Genomic DNA, 23,128 nt, shown 5'->3' with positions numbered 1-23,128 from the left:
GCCTGGTCACATAAATTGAATACTGTAGCAACAAGATGTAAACATGAAGTTGAGAATTTAAAATTATTCACTCCTCATAAATTATGCTGACTTTCCTTCAACTACAGAGTATAAATATCAATGTCGGTGATAGATACATAATAAATAAAGAGGAAAATACAGTTATAAGTTTCAAAAACTGAGAAATAACCCTCCGTTAAATTATCTTTATGATGGAGACTTGTGCGATTCATAAAAGTATTTACAAAGTATTGAAAGTTTGAAATGGATAGGTGGAGAATGGTTAGATCAGTACTGGTTGTTTCTCTGTAAACGGTAATATTACCGTTTTTGCTTTATTAGTGTTTTTACTGATTTACTTTGCGAAAAATTGGCATAGGTATGGAAATCCATAGACATAAAAGACAGCTTCGATATACAGTAGCTAAGAATCATTACACGGCCAGTAATCTTGATGTGACTTAATGAAAAAAATTAGAACTATTTTATAGAAAATGAAGCATCAAACGTGTAAGCAAGAGAAAAAATGTAGATTAAAAAATAACAGTATTTCTTTCAGTTTTTATTACTATTGATGTTTTAAGAACGAATTTTAAAGATTGTACGTTTTTTGTGACATGAATCTAAGATATAAGTTACTGAGAGGGCGCTTTCGTGGAGTGCAAACAGTTGACGTTAATATTAAAAATAGTAATATTTTCGTTATTTGTAAACTGTAGTAGTTTGTGTCAGTTAATAAAACGATAAATTGATTTTATAAGCAAAGTTAAGTTTTGAAGTTGAAACCGGTGGTTCAGTGTTACAAACGTTAGATTCAACTTTGCGAATGTTAAACAATTTAAGGTTGGAATTCAGTTATTGGTGAGTTATAAAACAGGCTATAGTACTTTCAGTACTAGTACGTTAGTAGAAAATACATTATATTATTACTAAGTCAGTATTAGTATTACATTAATATACAAAGACGAGTTACTTTCTTATTTTTTAAGAAATCTTAATTACTTAAGTGTGAAAAAGTACTCGTAAAGTAGCTAGTATTTGATTTTCAAACTCTAGGTTTGGTTGTCAGTCGGTTATTGGTCCTTAGTGTTATTTCCAGACTACCATTACAGAGTACATCTCACACTTGTACTAGGTACGTGTCGCAGTTTGCAAGGTGCGATAAATACAGTGAAGGAATTTTATTTTGAGATTTTGGACTAGCATGTTCGTGTAAAGAAGTTAGTGACGAAGATGTATCATTTATTTGAAGAGTTTGAAGTTCGGAGGAGAAATTGGAGGGTTTTTTTAAAGAAGTGGTAATTAGAATGGTAAAAACGTAAAAAAAGTGAAAAAATAGCAGCAGTATTTCAAAAGGAACTTAAGGTCTTGCATGCAAAGGAAAGAGTGACTAATGAATGACCTGAGGAAAAGTTAAATTGTAATGTTAGTGGGGATAAAGTTTGTGAATTTAATTATAATAAACAAGATCTGCTAACTAACACTAATATATTTTATTTTTTGTTTGTGCATGTGAGGCATAAGGAATAGTAAAGATAAGAAAGGAACAGATAAAGATTGGAATGGAAAACAAAATTTTAGGTAAATATTTAGCACAATGCATATATAGTATATTTTGTAGGTAACCTTGGAGATAAGAATTATGTTGTGCAACCCATGTTGTGGCCAGGTGGATATGACACTCAATTCATAGCCTGAGGGTTATGGGTTTGAGTCCCCACCACACCAAACATGCTTGCTCTTTCAACTGTGGGGATATTATAATTTGATGGTAAATCCCACTATTCATTGGTAAAAGACTAACTCAAGAGTTGGTGGTGGGTTGTGATGACTAGCTGTCTTCCCTCTAGTTTTACACTGATTAAATTAAGAATGGCTAGCAAAGATAGACCTCATGTAGCTTTGCATAAAATTTAAAATGCAAACAAACAAGAAATCCATGATTATGGAAGAAGATGTAAGTGATAAAGTAAAAATTGCTAGCAGTAGCAGTGATGCAGTCTTTATTGTGTTTGTAGAGGCTATGATACAGGAAAGAGTAGGTCACAAGAGCTAATTTGTAAGGGAGTAATAAATGTTTTTAAGAAAAAGGAACATAATTCATTCAGTGATAGTGCCAAGACTTGATTGTAGAGATAAAATAATAAGTCACTTGAGCTAATGCTAGACTTAGGTTAACATGTCGGAAGAGCAGGTTGGGTTTACAAAATCTCTTCAATGAGAAAAGAGTTTTTTGGATTGGATGGTTTATATGTAAACAGGGTAGGGAATGGCTTGTTTGCAAGGTTTATTGACTCAGCTGTACAAACAGCTTTAAACTAGGAGTAGACAGTGGTAAGGGCCAGGATAAACTGAAGAAATTAAAAGTAAAATTTAGAGAAAAGTATATTATAGGGAAAAAATGTAAAATTAGAAGTTATTTGAATGGTAGGATAAACTGTTACTATAGTAATACTAGAAAACTGTTACTTTAGTAAGACTAAAAGTATAAGAAATATAGTATAAAACTTCAAAGCATTGATTGGAAGATAAGATTTTGATGTTATGGAGTTAACTCAAACTTGGTTAAATGTTAATGATTTTCATGACAGAAATTTCTTTTAAATACAGGGTTATAGATTATTTGATAAGGATAGTGTACTAAAGAGTGGGTGGTGGCTTTATGTGTTAAAACGTTACATGCTGTTAAAGTTGAGGATATCAGAAATAATAACAAGGAGATTGAACCCATTTGGGTTTCTATTAGTAGTAGTTATGGAAGGAAGCTTTTAGTTGGAAATTAATACAGAATACCAGATGAAAATAATGAAGTTAAGAAACTGCAATTAGATAAGAAAATGAATTATTGATGAGGTTATATTTCTGGTAGATTTTAATGTCAGGCATATAAATTGGAAGATAATAGAGTCGAACCATGAGGGAGAAAGGTTTTTCAAGGGTGTTCAGGATGATCTGTTTTTACCAGTTGGTTAAGGAACCTATTAGGAACAATGTTATTTTAGATTTATTGCTAATATAAAAGTAGTTGATAGAAACATTTGAGTGCAAGAGATAATGATTGTATCAGGTTTAATGTTTTCCTGCATGTGCAGATCAGGAATAATCATATCTTGAGTATGAATTTAAATTTTTTTTTTTTTGAAATGATGTAATAAGAATTATCCTTTGTGAATTAGGACACTGAATATAAGTGTAGATACAGTAAAAATAGTTGTTGTTTTTATATTCAAAGTAGACATATTCCTTGGATATAAAAAAAGTGATTCATAAGGGAAAAAGGTCAGGTTGGTTCCTAAAAGATAAGATTTTAAATTTTATGAAGTTTAAGTTGATTGGACAGTTATAAGAGAGTTGGTCAAACAGGAACTTAAAAAAAGGGTCTATGAAAAACAAAGGTTGGCTGAAAATGTTAGACTTAATATTAACGATTTCATTTTTAAGTACCTTCAAGGGAAGCAAAATATTAGAATGGAAGTAGGAATGACACAGTTACACTTGTATATGATAATTAAAAGACGAATGGTTATTAAATTCTATTTTATTCATCAATTTTTAATGAATATTTAAGTAGTATTCCTCATTCTGAACAGTTGGTAGATGGAAACATGGCATTATAAGATAATATTAATTTTGGGCTAGACAATACTTTCCCAAGGATTTTGAAGGAGTTTAAGGGTTAGATATTTGAGCCATTTGTTACTACTTTGTACAAGTCTTTGGGCAGAGGGCAGATTCCAGAAGATTGGAAGTTGGCCAATATTATTTTTCTTTTCAAGGGAGGCAATAAAAATTGTCCCAGTAATTATAGGATGTTAGTCTTACATTAGTTGTGAAGAAAATTTTGAAAGTATGATTAAAGATGTTTTATAGTCATTTAACAAGTTTAGAATTTTGTTGGGTAGTCAGTGTGGTTGGTTTCACTGTTATCTTACTAATCTTTTGAACATATTGGAAGAGGTTATCATGTGTGTAGATGATGTGAATTTGATATACCTAGATTTTCGGAAAGATCCCATGCAAAAAAACCTTGTTAAAAATTATCTCTATAGCTTTTGTATGATAGGTTATATAGAAAACTTGCTAGATGTAAAAAATTAGATGGTAGTTACAAATGGATTAAGTGCCTAAAGTGGATACCTCAGAGATTAGTGGTAGGGATTTTCTTTTCTCTTTTTACAACAATGATAGAATGATAAATTATTTAAATTTGATGATTATTTTAAGGGGTTTCGATTGTGAGGAGGTTAGTCTTTCTTTACAAAAGAATCTGTGTGATTTGGTGAGTTTGGTAAGTAAATGACAGGTGAATGAATTACAATAAATGCAAGATATTGCATGTAAATTATCATTTGAGTTTTGAGTATAATTTTGAGATGAAAAACCTCAACAGTATTAATGGAGAAAAGTGCCTTGGTTGATTTGTCTTTTAAGCCGTCCAGTCAGTGTGCTATTGCCAGTGGTATGGCAAATAGGAGTTTAGGTTGTATGTACAGAAATATTGAATACAAATCTAAAGATGTTATGATTTCATTGAATAAGTCACTGATTAGGTCACATTTGGAGCATTTTGATCAGTCTTGGACTCCTTACCTTGGGAAGGGCATTGAATTGTTAGGGTTCAGAGAAGAGTTACTGAAATGGTACCTTCAATGGAAAGAGTGTCATATGAGGACAGACTAATATCTCTTAATATTGTTTTCTCTTGGAAAATTAAAATAATAGAGAATATATGATTAAAGTGTTTAAGATTGTTTAGAGAATACATAGTGCTGAATCTATGAATTTACAATGCTAAAATCAAGGATTCAGTTCCCCTCAGTGGACTCAGCAGACAGCCCAATGTGACTTTGCTATTACAAAACACACACACCTTTTTTTTTCACACTTTATGGGCATAATGGTAGGACAGAGGGATACACGTTTGTAATGTAGGAGCAGTTTTTGTCTGATACAGTTCTATTTGTCTAACAGGATGGTTGGTCTTTCATATGGGTTGTCTTCAGGTGTAGTGGTTGCAATAAATTTCAAGAAGTTTAAGAAAAGATATGATAAGTATTTGAAGGATATTGTCTATCTTTGTGTTCAGAGGAATTATATATATATATTATATTATTCTGTTAAAGGTTGTGAAGTAAGACCATAGTCCACATCTGTGTTCTTTAAGTTTAACTTACCTTGAAAAAGAAAAGTGAATCCACTCTCCATTTATTTCATGAAGCAGGAATGAAGCGTCTATGTAATCATAAGGGCATGATATTTCTTTCCTTCTTCTTTATAATGCTGTTTGCAATGGCCTCTTACTTCTCAAAGATTGAGAAGAAATCTTCAAAATCAAAAATTATTCTCCTCTGGACTAGCTTTTTTGGTATAAAGGATTACATTTCACCACTGAAGAATCTGCATTGTGAGCATCAAGACTGTGTGATAACATCTGATAGAAATGCTCTTAAAAACTCTGATGCCATCATATTTCACTTGCGAGACATGGACTTGAAAGACCTGCCTCACTTTCGACTTTCAAACCAGAGGTGGATCATGCTGCACCACGAGTCTCCTCTTCACACACCAAACTTTCTCTCTTCACTTGAAGGATTTTTCAACTGGTCTGTCACTTACAGAAGGGATTCTGACATATTCTTGAGCCCTTTGGTAACACCATTGAAGAAACCAGCTTTAAAAGAACGGCAAGACTTCCACAAGGGAAAAAGTCTCTTAGCGGTATGGTTTTCAAGTAACTGTATCACTCCAAGTAATCGAGAAGTATATGTCCGTGAGCTTCAGCAGGTTGTACCAGTTGATGTTTATGGCAGTTGTGGGAACAAAGAATGTCTTCCTAAAATGTCTAAAAAGTGTTACAATGAGGCTTCCCAAAAGTACTTTTTTTATTTGGCTTTTGAGAACTCAATGTGCAAAGATTACATCACAGAAAAGTTCTTCAATATTCTAAGTACAGATATGGTTCCAGTGGTGCTTGGAGGAGCAGATTATACACAGTTTGCCCCCCCAAATTCTTTCATCAACGTGCTAGACTTTCCTTCTCCCAAACATTTAGGTAAGTATCTTCAGAATGTGGCTAGAAATGTGACGCTTTATAACAAGTTCTTTGAATGGAAGCAGTACTACAAATTAGAATCAAGTCATTATGCATGTGATATTTGTAAGAAACTTCATGACCATAATGAAGTAGAAAAAGTCTACCATAATATTAACCACTGGTGGTTTGTGGAGGCTAACTGTAAGAGTTGGACATCAGGGTAGCATGAACATGCTGAAAACAATTAGAACAAACATTACATATATAGTCTTTCTATATTTAGATTACTAGTATGTGAGACAAACTTTTTGGAGTACATTATACATTACTGGTAAGTCTTTTCTGAAAATACAACTTATGATTTGTATCAGAACATGTACTTTTGAAAGTGTTTAATTTTATAATCAATGTTATACTTGTGGTCTTGGTTCTTCACTGTCTGGAAAAAAACAACAACTTGCATTTTGTTACAGTTTGTTGATACAGATCTTCTGTTTCAGAGATTGTCACTAACTGCTCACAGTAGACAAAGTCAAATTAGAATGTTACTCTGATTAGATGCTGGATAGTAGAATAGTCTAGAACACCATGCACTTTGTTCAAGTCCACAATTTTTAATTATTGTAAGAATCTTGATTTGAACCAAATTGTAGAGCAGTAAAGTACTGTTGTGTAGCAAACCGTCCATATCCTTCTCACTAGGGGATCATAAATATATTAAAGGGTTTACAAAATGCAAGTTTTTTTATGAAAGTGGCTTATTGGTGTGCTTTTTTATAGCTTTAGATTTACTTTTATATAGGTTATCTTTGTTCTGTGATCATGTGTTGTTGGTTTATTTGCAATAAAAAACAGTGAATTTTAAACTTGTACTTTTCCCAGTATTCCCTTTGTTTATAAAAGCTTTCATCCATGAAAATATAAGAATAACACTGGAGTGGAAAGTCGTATCATATTGAACATTATTATACCAATTTGCAAAATTCTGAGAAAGTGCTTTCTTTCCTGTACAAATGTATGTAGATAATACTGTGTATTTGTATATTCTATAACAGTATATAGTAATGTTTACAGTTTCATCATTGGTACAATAACAGCCTGTTTGGAGTAGACAGCATTAAACACATTCTTACACCTGTTGTGGGTTAGTGATATGAGTTTCCAATATTCCCAGATGGAACTTTGCTCATTTCGAGCTCCAGAAGATCACATCACTCATGCGTGCATAATTTCCCCAAAGCTTGTCATATGTTTTTATCCAACAGCAACTTAAGTAGTCCCACCACTAAGTGATTGAACTATTACATCTTACATTAGCTGCTGGGTTAAGGCAATCCAACTATAAAGAGAATGTTAAAAATTTAAGGATATCATTACTAATTTTACAAAGGTTAAGGTAAAATGTGAATCTAATTGTCTGCCAGTAACGCCACGTGACAAAAGTAGGAAGTGAACAAAAGAATATCTGAGCAAATCTTAATTTCTTAGCATTTGACTTTAACATTCTTTAATCATAATTTGACATTTTAGTAGATTTCTCCGAAGCATCTCAAAATCCCACAATGAACAGGTATTTACTCAGCTTTGTGCCCAACTTTCTACTTCAGTTTTAAATTCATTAAACCAAAAATAATTAAACACAGGTTTAATATTATCTATTAGTGATTTTTTAAAACTCTAGACAGAGGGTTACGACATTTATAATAAAATACAAATAAAATTCATTAAAAATTGGAAACCGATGACTGGAAAGGAATTGTCGTAGTTGAAAAGCCTTTAACAGAATGTTTTGAATTATGGATTTTTCCTCTTAGTTGCTCAGAATACAAAATAATATCAAACTTAGTGCATAGTACATTTTTTGTGTTATTGAAATATGGTACTTGTGGAGAGAAATAAATTTGAATAGAGTTGTATATCAATCTCCATTTAGAGATGAGTCATTTAAATTGTTTTTATGTTTGTTAATTAAAGAACAAATGAGACAGATTGTGTTTTAGTTTATTAGCTAAATAATAAGACAGATTATCTTTTTAGGTTTATTAGTTAAAGAACAAAGGAGACAGGTTGTTTTACATTTGTTAATTAAAGGAAAAACACTCACATTAAAGAACAAAAAGAGATTGTTTTTTATGTTTGTTAGTTAAACAATAGTTTGATTTTTTGTATAATTTATTATTATGTTAAAAATGTTCCTGTTAATTATAAATAGTAATAAAATGTTGTTCATACATATTTTTAAAGTGTGTGTCATAAAAGAACTGTTAATTAATGTTTGTAATTAAAATTTGTGTAATGATTTAAAGGTCTTTAATCCTTGGTTGCTTTAGGTGTTTTAGAATGAAAATAATAACTACAATTATACAAATGTTCAGAACAGAATCTTGTTTTTTATATTACAATAAGACTTCCATTTCTTAATATTTAATTTCAGCTACTTTGAAGTTTTTTGCAGTTAATTTGAATTTATATACTTTTCGCCAGAGAATTTTTTTTGTATATGTTATATTCCCAGAATCCATCCCTGCTAATTTAATTAATCTGTTAATTTGTATTGCATGACATATTATAAGAATTACTTTTGTGTTTATATAAATTTTCATACCTCTCCTTGGTCGGGGTGTATATAAAGTATTAAGAACAAATCAATGTTGAATACAGAAATGAAAGATGGCTCAATAAACCATTGTGGCAAAGAGGTGAAATAATATTGAGTAACAGTTTTCTGGTGTAATTAAATATATACTAACTTCTTTCTTTTTTTGTAATCAGTTGAAAGTAAAAAGCCCAAGTTGTAACTGACACACAATGTGTGTGTTGATATATCATTCATTACCAAGATTGTAGCATAAAGAGTATCAACTAGGGTCACATGTACTCACCAACTTGCATACCAAGAAGTCACTACTACTCAATATAATTAAAACACAATTTCTATGTAATATATTATATTTTAGGATCTTGAAACAGTCTTATGGAATAGTGTGGCTAATTATGCCCATGATATCAAAAAGAATAACTCGGATGGTTCTTATGTTTTGCTATGATTCATTTGTATTTGTTTATTCTACATGTCACAAGACAACTGTTGCACTCAGCACAATAAAGAGTCTCATAGTTTGGCATTGCTTTTCTCTTTAAATATATTGTCTTCTAGAAATGCAGTTTGATAATTACATTCTCAGAGTTGAATAAAACGCATTTCAAACATTAGTGAGAAATAAAATGGCTGATAATGACAGCTTTGCTGCTGTTGTTTTTTGTTGAAGAAATATTATAAAAGAAACACCTAAACATGATTCACACTGAAATATAGCAACATAGGATATTCAGGGTTGTAGGAAACAGGTCATGGCCTAACCACTTTTTCATATAATAAAACTTGCTTCATTTGTAGTTAAAAGCTTTAATCTCTCTCATAGTATTAAATTTTCTAAACGTTTTCAGGGGCATATCCCCATAATTTTCTATAAAGGGCAATGGCTAGACCACTCAAAAATTGCTCCTACAAAAATAAATCATTGTCAACAATTTCCACCTAAACATAGCATCAGATTTGCCTTCTACCTATTGAAGAAAAGTGTTATTTCTCTTACATTCGTTTTTGTAATTTTTCATGAAGAGTAAAGAAGGGTTACAAAGCTTGGGTGATATCAAATAAATCATGTGGGGTAGAAAGGATAGCATTTGTTAACAGTTTAAATATTACTACAAGTTTTAATGATGAAGTTTCACGCATATTTTTTAAACAAAATACTTATCATATGTACATGCTCGAACATTAGGTGACCACTCTTTCAACAAGTTATTCAAAATAAGATATGGAATAAAAATTGTCATTTCTAGTGAATAATGGTCAACTTGATTTGTATGGAATAATGAAAGATTTAAAACAAATATTTGATGCTGGTCTGACTGCTTTGAAGTAGGATATTATGGGCAGTAAAAGAATAATTAATAACTTTTCTTCAAACTCTATTTTGACACATTGTCTTTTGATGGACTTCATACAGTAGTAGTAAAATAAAATATTTAACTATACAATGATGATTGCAAGATATATCTCAGCTCCAAGGCTGCAGGAACAAACACATATTTACCTATAACAGACGGAACAATCTGTGATGAAATGAAGAAATGGCACTTTTGGAGATAAAAATCTTCAATTTTATTTCTTTGGTGACATTTCACTTTCTTTTGAATTTTGCACAAAGCTACACAAGGGCTGTCTGTGCTATGTTAGCTGTCCCTAATATAGCAGGGTAAGACTAGAGAGAAGGCAGCTAGTCATCACCACCTACCTCCAACTCTTTTACCAATGAATTGTGGGATTGACTGTCACATTATAATGCCCCCAAAGCTGAAAGGACAAGCATGTTTGGTGTGATGGGAATTTGAGCCCATGATCCTCAGATTACAAGTAGTGCTTTAACCACCTGGTCATGCCATAATATTACGTTTCGACCAAACGTTATTCTTTTAGCTAGTTTGTTTTGGTAAGCCCCATTAGGCTATTTGCTGTGAGCTTAGTTTTTCTACCAGGTGACTATCAATCACCAAAAACACATGTTGGTTAAATGACAAAGCTGCTATAACTATCTTGTTTTAAAAGAATACATGATAACCTAAATTACTGCATTACATAATTATCAGAACCTAATACTATAAAGCATCACGTCTGTCTCTCGTTCACACACTAATGTTACAGTAACTTATTACTTAATTTGAGTTGTCAATGGCTGATCGATAATTACAGATATATTTGGACTAAGATGTAAACAAAAATTTCACATTTTTTGCAATTTGAAAACATATCTTTGTTAAATCATCAAGTTACACCAGAAAAAAAAAAAGTTCAAATATCAAAAAATGATCAACAAACGTGCTTGCCATTTCAGTCATGAAGGCATTATAAAGTGATGGTCAGGTAAACTATTCATCAGTAAAAGAGTAGCCCAAGAGTTGGTGGCGGGTGGTGATGACTAGCTACTTTCCCTCTAATCTTACACTACTAAATTAGGGATGGCTAGCACAGATAGTCCTCAAGTAGCTTTGCATGAAATTCAAAACAAACCAAACCACCGATAAAATATAGATAATTGTAAAACTCAATGTCCATTGGTCACACTTTGTCCTAACTTAGTGAGGACAATTCCGCTTTTTTCCCCCATAATACTTCACCTTTTTATTGCCCCTTCCCATTTCAGTTGAAGTTATCCAGTAATGTATATGTAATTAGTTCCTAAATTTTGTCATTTTTTCTGCTATATAAAAGCCTTTTGAGGAGGTGGTTCCCAGGACCAGATCATGCATGGCGTTTTGTGTAACACAACATCATTATGATGTCAAGCTAGGTTGGATACAAAAAGAAAAAGTCCAATATTGTCAGGTGGTTAAGGTGCTTGACTCACAATCTGAGGATCATGTTTTTGAATCCCCACCCCACCAAACATGCTCATCCTTTCAGCCATGAAATGTTGTAATGTGACAGTTGATTGTACTATTTGTTGGTGGGTGGTGAAAACTAGCTGTCTTTCACCACTAAACTAGGGATAGCTAGTACAGATAGCCCTTATGTAGGCTTGCATGAAATTAAAACCAAAGTGAATAGGGAAGCCGGAAGGACTCCTGTGCTTGTGAATTATTACAAAAACATCTTTGTTAAAACAGAATGAAGACACCAATTATTTGGTGAGAAGAGGACAACTTTGCCTCAGAAGAACATGTTTATGCAATTACACCTTTTTATCCTAAGGCACTAACCAGTATGTAACATGTTTGCTCAGTTATACATAGTAGATTCATCAGCAATATAAAGGATGTTCCTGGGAAAGGTTTGGTTTGTTTGAAAGTTAGTGAAAAGCTACACGTGGGCTAACTGTGTTATCTGTCTTTAATACAGCAGTCATCACTATCCACCTTCAATTTTTGGGTTACTTTGTATTAAGAGAGTTAGGAACAACAAAAGTGGGGGTGGATATTTTGTTGTTGATTGGTTCAGCAATTTGAGACCTTTTACCACTCCACAACAAAATATCTCCAACTATGTATTATGATAAGTTTAACTTGAACACATTTTAACAGAGAACATCCACTTGTGTGATATGTAATAAGCAGTATCTATGGTGGGCCAATTTGCCACAAGGTCTTAGTAGTACATACACATTTTTGTTCATATACTAAATTTTGGTAATAAGAGTTTGTGTATAAATCATTGTTTTACTTCTAGAAAATTATATACAACCAATTAAAATGTAACATTTCCATCAATACTAAAGAGTTATTTTTTAAAAAGTGTAATAAAGTTCACTTTTATATTTTCCACAAAGACTGAGGTGAAATAATAAAGTGCATGACTCCTATTTGCTCTGTTAATGTTTTATTGATTTAACAAAAAATTGTACTTTAAAAATATATTTACATCACAAACTTGCACTTAAGAATGATTAAAGGACACATCCAGAGGTGGTTATTTACAAGTTCAGGCCAAAAACTTCTTTCTACACACCAAGCTACATACATCTCCAATGTTCTCATCAGTAATGAATGAAATTTTGCTATCACTAAAAAATCTTCTCTGGTTAATGCTAGTTTTTTCCTCTCAAAATATTTATTAATTAACATCTGATTCTAGTAAAACAATTAACAAAGAAGTATCTATTTATTTCTTCCTTCTGGTAGGTCTTTGTCTCAGTGCAAATACTGCGTGGGAGATACCACCAGTATTTGTTCTACTGGTACGTCCCTACCCCTGAATATTTGCATTGAGCCAGACATAGTGAATAAATACAACATCTAAACAAGAAACTTACATTCATTACGTGTTAGTAGTCCTAAATGAATTAATATAAACATGACACAATTTGAAGAAACTACAATAAAGAGTATGAAAAAGTTACCAGAAGCATAAATCGTGTCTTATTGACAATTACTGGTACTACATGTACAGGACAGTTAAATAAGATAAACCTAGCTAGTACCATTCCTTACACTGATAACCAGTATTAATTTCTTCTCCTGTGAAATATAACAGACGTGTATATTCACTCACTTCCAAAAAAACTATTTCATACAAGTTAGATAAATTTTTTTGAAAGGAAGAAAACATTTAATTCATAAACATTTTTGTTTCTTCAAGAAGTAGAAAAATCATAATTTATACATGAAATCCAAATCTTAATCTTATCCTCTGCCTAACTAAAACACTGTAGAATCAACTCCCATATCAGTTAATACTTCTCACCTGTAAAGGAGCTCTGAAACATCAACAAAACTTAGTGAATACTTGGATTCTTGAAAGAAACCATTACTTAAAACAAAAAGTCTATCATATTTAAACATGACTCTGCAAACAGAACTGTCTCTCGACAGCTACATGACACATTTTACACAGCAAAAAGAGAAGGTTAGAGATGGCTAGCTCGTTGTATCCCGACCTAAGCAATGTTGAAGAACCTGGACAACTAATAGAAGGTTGATGTCAACCAGTGCACAGAGCTGTTCTCTCTCTAAGCAGTAAGTAAATCACCACATGCTATAGTCAACTTCATCATTATCAAAAGCCAAAAAGAAACCCAAGATCGTCAAAAATACTACAACATTTCCGGTAAGTACCAACCCACAGGCTCCCCACTGTATCTGTACAAGAAAGAAAATAAAAATATCCATTAGTAGATATCAAACACTGCCATTGCTTTCTAACAAACTTACACTTCCTTACCAGTTCAGTTTATTAAAACCATCCATAGCTTAAACTGTTTACTTACAATATTATATGTATAAACTATTTACTTACAATATTACATATAATATTCTGTTATCAATAACAGAGTTCAGTGCTGTAAAAATATTGCACTTTGAAAATTTGTTGAGAATCTTCACACAAACTGTTACAAGTACTTCAGGTCCTGTTGACTGGAATGTAATCAGTGACGGTTCATAGTTACTGAATTCTAACTATACTGGTTAAACTAAAGTTTATCTTACATAAGAAGACTAAAGACATTTTTTTAAGTCACATGTAATTCTCAACATGTACACACCCATAACTGTAGGGGTTTATAAGAAACAATGCTTATTTAATATACTTAATGCACACTTGATATAATAACAAAAATTAATCAAGTACTATATACATTTGCCAAACAGTGTTGTATGAATATAAAGTGTTCAGAAAAACGCATTCTATGTTTAATTAATCATATTTACTGCACTCACTCCCACCATACGTACATATTTCACTGTCCATTGTATAAACAAAGAATCACCACATTGTATTGTTTATATTTTGATTTTAGTACGACTAATAAGCTGTTTGTCACAAAACTACTTTATTTGTAATTCTCTTCAAATATAGACATAACAGAAAAACCAAATGTTTCATCTTCCTTGGAATCCATATGTGATAAGAAACTTTCAACTAGATTTTTAGATTCTGGTTGGTAGAAGTAATAAGCTACACGATACCTAATGTGAAACAGAACAAAAACATGTTCACAAGTGTTATTGTACTGAGACAAACATACTGGGGCTAATATGTTCACAAGAAAAAATTAAAAACAACTTAGAATGGAAACAGTCAACACACCACCACACCTTTCCAATGTTTACCAGAACTGTACATAAAAACATCCTTCTTATTCTCAAAAGCAGAGATTCACCACATTACTGACAATCTTGGTACACAGAAGACATGAGGACTGTGGGTTCATCGAGGTACTATTTGACAAGATACATAAAAGGAATTTAGTCATCATACTAACCTGTAGTTAGATAAATAAAGGATGGAAGTCTTAACATACAATGATGTTATTCTTGTTGAATAAAAATTAAAAGATACATCAGATAGCAAATGCAGTGCAAAAAGTCCAACAGCTAACAGTACACTAGAAGACCACATCATACATATATACAGTCTACAAATACCTTCCAACAGCTAACAGTACACCACAAGACCACAATATACATATATATGGTCTACAAATACTGTCCAACATCTAATAGTGCATCACAGTAACAACCAGCATATATAATGGTCTACCAATTACTGTCCAATAGCTAACAGTACACCATAGTACCAAACATATATATGGTCTACCAATTACTGTCCAATAGCCAACAGTATACCATAGTACCAAACATATATATGGTCTACCAATTACTGTCCAATAGCTAACAGTACACCATAGTACCAAACATATATATGGTCTACCAATTACTGTCCAATAGCTAACAGTATACCATAGTACCAAACATATATATGGTCTAGTAAATACTGTCCAACAGGTAACAGTACACCACAGTACCAAACAACATATACAAGGTCTACCAAATACTACAGGTCACACCATGACTCACCTAAAGAGTACAACACACTAGTTACCACTGAATAGGGAAAAATACTACTTGGTAATGAGTTAAAAATTAATTTATCATACAATTAGGATTTAGTTTACCTTGATATACTTAATGAAATAATTACACATTGTCAAACAACAAAATACCTCACCAGATATACCACTAATCATCTGGTACTTAAGAACAACAACTAGAATGACTCATTCTAAAGCCAAAGTTCATGACTCATGGATCTTCAGGTGAGTATTGTGAAAGCTGGCTATGATGACAAACACTGAAATTCCACTTGAAACAAATATAAAAAACACTGTTTTCTATGTTTGATGAACATTTTATTTAACAATTTCATTACGTTAGTCCTCTCATTCAACACAGAAACAGATTTTACTGACAGACCTATATGAGTACAGACGATTCTTTGATTTGTTAAGGTATCCACTAGGGTTTGTATTTGTTTTGACAGCCAACACTATTTGTTAAAGTAAATACTGACTGTGCATACCACTGGTTGTCCTAATGGTGCTCTGGCTAGTACAACCGGTAATCCAAAAGATGAGATGACAATGCCAGTGGTGATAAAGATACATAATTCCTTACAAGCACTGCTAGAACCCATGTCATCGGTAAATCGCCGTGATATAATTGTAGGGAAAGGTGCAAGAATGTAAAACACAATAACAAAAAAAGGCCACCAGTTACTAGAAGAGAAATAAAATACTGTTAACTATTTTTACAAGGCTTTACTTAGTTATCAATATATGAAATTTAAAATTTATCAAATAATAAGTTGAACACTTTACAAATATATTTTAAAATTCAAATATATATAAAGCTACAAAAAATCTGTTTACGTGAAACTTACTGTATGCTTTTCCATGTCAAAAAAATCAGAAAAGTATTTGATCAGATATCTAATTATAAAGAATGTTCAATATTTCAAAAAACTGCCAACAAAGTTGTTTTTTTTTCTACGAAATAATGGTAAAAGTAGTTCGTTGCAGGAGGTAGAAAGTTGACTATTAACACAGTCATTTCAGTAATACAACTCTTTCATGTTCACAATTTTTGCTTGTCCTTTCAACAAAAGCATGTATAATTATATAATATTTGAACTTTTACATCAGTACCAAATTTATCTGACACATGAACCAGTATAGATAGTTATTACTTTATTTACCTTATTTACAATTTTTTCATAAAAACAAAAATATCTGAGGTAATACTTACTTAAACTCGGGTAAAGCACAGGCAAGAAATAGGAATGTCATGCCAACTGAACCTGAGAATGCTAAAGCCACTAACCTGAAAAAGTTTGTTTACACTTTTAACATTGTTCTAACATTTTTAACATGATTCTAAGTAGTTTCAACTTTTACTAATATTATACCTTTCATTTGTAATATTGTGTGTTTGTAAAAGGAAGATAAGTGAACACTGTATTAAGTATTTGGGACAAAGCTGAAGATTTTGAAACCTATTGGCAGCAGCATGTGGCTACTGAAAACCTGAGAGATTTAAACATAAAATTAAATAGATAAAACTCATTATCATAGATAAATAAATACAACACTGAGTCCCTGTATTTAATTGAAGTCTATTTTTGACCAGCTTTATGTTCATTTAGTTTGTTTTACTACCATAAAACATCTATAACTCTATTATTAGTCACATGAGGCATTTCTGAAACTTGAGGAGGTTTGTTAAAAATGTCACTAAGAGATGGCAACACTAAGGATGTTGTGGTCCCCAGTACCTTCCATAAATCCCTAGTAGAATGCACACATTCCTCCAATTTTTCCCTGACAATAGCACATTTTTCTTCTTTTTCTGGTGCACAAACAACACACAACATGGTACTAAATCAAGGTGTATTTCTGGGAAAGCCTATATTTTTATTTCTTTGTTATTCTTTATTCAATTTGTGTTTCTAGAGCTAATTTATACCAAATATAAAGGAACTTTTGTCTCAACATTTTTTTATGGAATTTCAAGCTATACTGTTTTATTTTTTCTTTTATCTTAAGGATAGACAGCATCAATTAAAGTGGGAACATTATGTATTTTCATTGATGTTAATAAACTAATATTTTTTGTTCAAAATAACTCTTAATATGTTTGGATAAAAACATACATTACTTTTATATGATGTTTTCATATAATAATTTCATTATTTCTTTACTAACATTACCCATACTCTGAAAATTAAACAAAAGGTTATGGAATCAGTCACCAGATACTTAACCCACAAGCATACACAGACATATTTTACCTATAATAATAAATCATATTTATTGTCTATTTTTTCTGGGCAGGGTGCAACCCTCTAGTACTAATATTGTCCTGGATCTTGATGGTACTAATGTAGAGTTAAACACCACATACCAACATATTCTAAACACCATATGACATATGATAATGTAAGTACATTCTGAATTTCAATTTTTTTCAGGTGTTAAAAAAAAAGCTTTTATCATAGAATGTTTATAATTTAGTTGTTTTTTACAACTTAGAAAAGGTCAACAATTTAAAACTTTAATATACATATCCACAACTTAAGAACACTGAAACTGTTGTAAGCTTTTATCCATGTGAAATATTAAACTCAATAACAAAGTATTTAGTGAAATAACACTTTTCAAGGGTTTTGTTTGTGGAGCTGTTATCAGAATAGAATAGCACTGATTTTTCTGATGGTTCTCTGAAACAAAGTAATGGTGCAAACATATAAAGTGACACAGACCACAATGATATCGTTGGTAAAAAGCACAGTTGACAGGAAGAAAAATACACATATACAGAGTATTATAATCAAATTACTACTCACTGTCGTACAATTATTGCTGTAAATTTTGTGAGATTTGTTGAGACTTGCATACAGAAGCTCCATTTGTTCCATTCAAAGCTCAATCCAGGGTCTCTATTCCTTTTTCTAGAACCATTTTACTCATAGTCTATGACTTTGAAACAGGGGAGCAACTAGCTTTATATATTGATACTTGAATGTAATGAGTGTACTGCATTTTACTATAGTAACTGCAAAAAACACACAAAGAAAGTCAGAGGTTAAACTGCAGGGTGTTCGGAAAGTCACTGTGCAGTTTTGTAATCATATTTTATTCAGTCTATTTCAAGCCAGCAACTGATAGCAGTGTTTAGAAACAAAATAAGAAAGATCCAAGCCTGAATTGATACCAATAGGGGCCACTTTCAACATAGTTTATAATTGTCATTCATATTTACCTCCTGTATTCTATATTGAAACATGTCTGTTAATAAATATAAGTGCACAGTGACTTTCCAAACACCCTGTAGTATTAGCTGTAGGAATAAAAGCCAGTGGATAATTGTATTTTTAAAGGATGATCACAAACATAAACCCATGTTTTGTGATGTGTTAAAAAGTGTTGTTTATATGAGAAATCCTGAGATAACTTGTAGTACCAAGAGTTTAATTTGTTGCCAGGATGATTTAAACACTTGTTAAAACAGAGCCATGATGAAATGCGCCCACCCCTTAACAACCTGCAGTCCTATGTAGTTGTGAGCACCTAAAACTGTCAGTGTGTAAATACATGTCAAATAGTTATAGATTTCTGAAAGTGTAGGCTAAAAATTATTCTAAAAGATCAACGAATCATTTTTTGTAAGCTACATTTTTAATTTTGTTTATTAGCTAGAAGTAGCTGTCAATCATTGAGTTGGTACTGAGATTGACAGATTCAAACAATATAGGCCTCAAGAGTTTTAGAAGGCTTACATCGAGTTTATAGATTATAAATTTAAAATTTGGAAAAGATCATTAAGAAGATACAGAATTAATCATTCAGTATGCATTTATGGAAATATTTGGACCTATGTTACTTATTGTGCATATTAAGTTCCTTTTAACAAGCAAGATGATTTTTTTTTCTTATGTTATTGAAGTACAGTTTGTATGGCTGTAAACACAGTCTACAATTTATCATAGTGTTTGAGTTTGTTACACCAGGAAATAACATAATTTGTTATTATCATGTGAACTGGCCAATGAATTATTTTCACCAGATGATTTCAAAGTATAATATCATTACAATACATTTTTACATAAATACTATAAAACAAATACTACTCACCCTATTGTTTTATTCCGACATGAAGATCATTCATGGAAGAAATGAAAAAAACAATGGTTATTCATGCACTCACAAAAATATTTGCATTTCAGAAATATCAAATGTCTATTTTCAAAATACATCTCCAACCTATCTAAACATTAAGTTGATTAAACTGTTTTAAGAATATCAATTAATACTTCTAGAACATTTACAAGATCATTATGGAAAAACTTATTGACAGAAGAAACAAGTTCATCAAACATAAGGAAAGGTCTGTAGCAGAAAAACTTTCCACTTGTTCATTTGTAACTTGTGTCTATGATATGTTTAGTTATTTCCTTTGATGTCTAGATGTTTCTCAGTTATACTGTAGGTGATTATAGTAATACATGTTTTTTGCTCTACCCACAAATAAGATCTGTTTAAATTGTTTTCATGTTTAATTACAACTAACCCTTTTATTACAAGCATGTATATACAAATCTTTACTATTTCCTGTCAAATCTTTCAATTTTTCATCAAAGTTACCTTGAAGATACAAGATAGATATCACACAATACTGAAGATACAAGATGAATATCATACAATATGGAAGATACAAGATAAATATCATACAATATTAAAGATATTAGATAGATATAAGATATGGGAGATACAAGATAAATATCATACAATACTGAAAATATATGATAAATATCATGCAATATGGAAAACAGAAGATAAATATCATACAATACTGAAGATATAAGATAAATATCATACAATATGGAAGATACCAGATAAATATCACACAAAACTGAAGATACAAGATAAATATCATACAATATTGAAGTTACAAGATATCATACAATATTTTAGCTTTAGATTTTATTCATAAAAAACAAAGGACAAAAAACACAAAGTTTAACCACACACATCCTTATAGGTATAGAAAAAGTTTACATGATCTAACATTAAACAACCATTCAAAATGCTAATAATTTTACTGAAGAAATAATTTCAAAGATAAAAATCTACCTCTGTGCTACCAAAAGTATAACCTATTATTTTTAATGTTTAGGTTCTTATATTTAGCCAACAAAACCTAATATTCCATCACTAAAGTAAAACATTAACCAAAGGTATGATCAATCACCTAAAAACTAAAAACATTGTATTCGAGTCTTCTGCTCTCCCAAGAAAATAAATTTGGAACTTTAACATTCTTTCAGAAACTAATTCAAATCATATATTTTCTCATAGTAGTAGGTTGTTTCTGTAATATTTTCCCAACACCACCATTTTATTAATTGATTTACAAACCTGCCAAACTTTAAATTTCTTATATGCAAATAAAAATCACCATATTAGTTTTTTCAATATTTTAATATCTGAATATTACTATAGTGAAACATGTTCAGGGGTTGTGGAACTGGAAAATCCCTTGGAATGTTTTATATTGATCCTATTTTTAACAGGAATAACAATGGAAAATACACAACCTGTGATGTGTTTAGAAGAAAAAAATGATCAGTAATACAGCTACAGCTTATAACAGCAAGTATGATGAGAAACAAGACCATCAGTACAGCTTATAGTTGCAAGTATGATAAGAAACAAGACCATCAGTAGCTTATAGTAGCAAGTATGATAAGAAACAAGACCGTCAGTAGCTTATAGTAGCAAATATGATAAGAAACAAGACCATCAGTAGCTTATAGTAGCGAGTATAATAAGAAACAAGATCATCAGTACATGGCAATAAACAGAATCATCAGTACAGTGTGAAAGAATATACAACAATAAACAATCATCAGCACAGACTTTGGAAGAATATAAAACAATAAACAGTAATCAATACAGATTGTGGAAAAATATACAAAAATGAACAATCATCAGTACAGACTGTTGAAGAATATACAGCAATTAACAGAATCATCAGTACAGGCTGTGGAAAAATATAAGACAATAAACAGTCATCAGTACAGACTGTGGAAGAATATACAAGAATAAACAATCATCAGTACAGACTGTTGAAAAATATACAACAATAAACAAAATCATCAGTACAGAGTGTACAAGAATATTTTTAATGTTCTTTTCCTTAGGAGTGGGTGTGTAAAAACAGCCTCAAAGACCAAACTGTCCATTAATATTTTATCCATATTCTACTGCAAGTATGCACTTGTCCTGCCCATGATTTGTGTATTAGTATAGCTTTAAAAAAAAAAACTGCTTATGTTTTTTGTTTAAGTAGTAACTTCAATATTTCTTTTTTGAATAGTTTCACTAGATTTAGATTCTTAAAATTTTAAACGATTTTTGTTTTATTAATACAGTTTCCACTATGAAGATGATTCTGTACTATTGGATTATTATTATTATTATTATACCATGAGGTATTGGAATTGTCATGAACAAAACCATTAATGAGTATCGCAATGGTTATTCAATGTAATTTAATCATTACAGACTTCTGTTTCATGGTTAACTGACTCAATTAATTTGATGTTCCTAATTATTTTGTTGTACCAACTTGTCTTCACCAATGTACATGTTTTATGTCCAGTTCTGATCAATACTGTCAGTGTCTCATCAATTCTTAATAATCTTTTATGGGGTACTTTATCAAAAGCTTTTGAAAATCTGAACACATAAAGTCCACATCATTTTCTGTGACCAGGTAACATAGCGAGTAATCCCTTTGGTGAATCTAGAGCTAAGCCTCTATCACTGACAAACAAGTTTAGGCTAACGTGACAAGTTACTTAAGACTACTAGCTCCTAAAGATGCCTTAAAGCAATATATAATATTTTCAACAGAAAGATTCACACACGATAAACTTGATCGTTAGCCTTGACTACAATGTAATAACAGATCTCTTATTTAAAATGAAAAGAAAAAATACAGTTTAACTATTTAACTTACACTTAATAATAATGTCGTTAGTGTTATTTGATGGCGTTGCTATGCCTAAGCCTAAATAATATTTAACATTTATATTCTCACACATCATTTAATTAGATTTATTACGCTAATCTAGAAGCTAATTTTAAAGTTTACAAAACATTAATGCATACTCATATATAATGAACCACTTTAATAGTAATTTACTTTGAATTGTATTACTACATTTCATTACACCGTACCTTTAATCCCCGCCATGATGGTATTATGAGCAACTAACATTTGATCATGACGTCATATATATTTAAAAAGAAATATTTAAAATACATTGAATGAAATATCACATTATTAGATAACTAAGCAATTTATTGTAATATTTATGAAATTTAGTTATTTATTTTATTTACTACACATATAAATTTGCCAGTATCACGCAATTTATGCTTGCTAATAACAATTTAAAGTTTTATAGAGTCAGATGTCTGACAAGGTTTATGTCCGGCATGGCCAGGTGGGTTAGAGCGTTCGACTCCACCTCGCACCAAATATGCTCGCCCTTTCAGCAGTGGGAGCGTTATAATGTTACGGTCAATTTCACTATTCGTAGGTAAAAGAGTAGCCCAAGAGTTGGCGGTGGGTGGTGATAACAAGTTGCCTTCCCTCTAGTCTTACGCTGCTAAATTAGGGACAGCTAGCGCAGATAGCCCTTGAGTAGCTTTGTGCGAAATTCAAAACAAACAAACTAACAAGACTGAA

General features: G+C 31.3%; 2 protein-coding genes across 4 annotated transcripts; one reads left to right on the top strand and one right to left on the bottom strand.

Annotated features, from left to right (window-relative positions):
- Positions 1–637: 637 nt before the first annotated feature.
- On the top strand, positions 638–8,742 carry LOC143240852 (alpha-(1,3)-fucosyltransferase C-like). Its single transcript, XM_076484031.1, has 2 exons — positions 638–861; positions 5,124–8,742. The coding sequence occupies exon 2, from the start codon at positions 5,224–5,226 to the stop codon at positions 6,256–6,258; it is 1,035 nt and encodes a 344-aa protein (XP_076340146.1). The 5' UTR covers positions 638–861; positions 5,124–5,223; the 3' UTR covers positions 6,259–8,742.
- A 3,654-nt stretch (positions 8,743–12,396) lies between these two features.
- On the bottom strand, positions 12,397–22,656 carry LOC143240853 (leptin receptor gene-related protein-like). Of its 3 annotated transcripts, none has more exons than XM_076484034.1 (4): positions 22,615–22,656; positions 16,619–16,694; positions 15,894–16,089; positions 12,397–13,672 (listed from the first exon to the last, which is right to left on the bottom strand). In XM_076484034.1, exons 1-4 carry the CDS (start codon positions 22,652–22,654, stop codon positions 13,559–13,561), a joined length of 426 nt encoding a protein of 141 aa, XP_076340149.1. In that variant the 5' UTR covers positions 22,655–22,656; the 3' UTR covers positions 12,397–13,558. The 3 variants fall into 3 exon arrangements, with proteins under 3 accessions (XP_076340149.1, XP_076340150.1, XP_076340148.1); XM_076484035.1 differs by lacking the exon at positions 22,615–22,656 and adding an exon at positions 19,504–20,057 and having other exon boundaries at positions 16,619–16,693; XM_076484033.1 differs by lacking the exon at positions 22,615–22,656 and adding an exon at positions 18,216–18,490 and having other exon boundaries at positions 16,619–16,693.
- Positions 22,657–23,128: the final 472 nt, after the last annotated feature.

This window comes from Tachypleus tridentatus, chromosome 13 (assembly GCF_004210375.1).
Source record: "Tachypleus tridentatus isolate NWPU-2018 chromosome 13, ASM421037v1, whole genome shotgun sequence".
NCBI lineage: Eukaryota > Metazoa > Arthropoda > Merostomata > Xiphosura > Limulidae > Tachypleus > Tachypleus tridentatus.
The sequence above is the reverse complement of the archived record's forward strand: the minus strand, read 5'-3'. Positions and strand labels throughout refer to the sequence as shown.

Coding starts and splice junctions, on each gene's coding strand:
- LOC143240852 (XM_076484031.1), top strand. CDS start 5,224: ATGAAGCGTCTATGTAATCATAAGGGCATGATATTTCTTTCCTTCTTC.
- LOC143240853 (XM_076484033.1), bottom strand. CDS start 18,265: ATGCAAGTCTCAACAAATCTCACAAAATTTACAGCAATAATTGTACGA. Junction 16,694..18,215: donor ACAGCAATAATTGTACGACA/GTGAGTAGTAAT, acceptor AAACTTTTTCAG/GTTAGTGGCTTTAGCATTCT. Junction 13,673..15,893: donor CACCATTAGGACAACCAGTG/GTATGCACAGTC, acceptor TTTCTTGTACAG/ATACAGTGGGGAGCCTGTGG.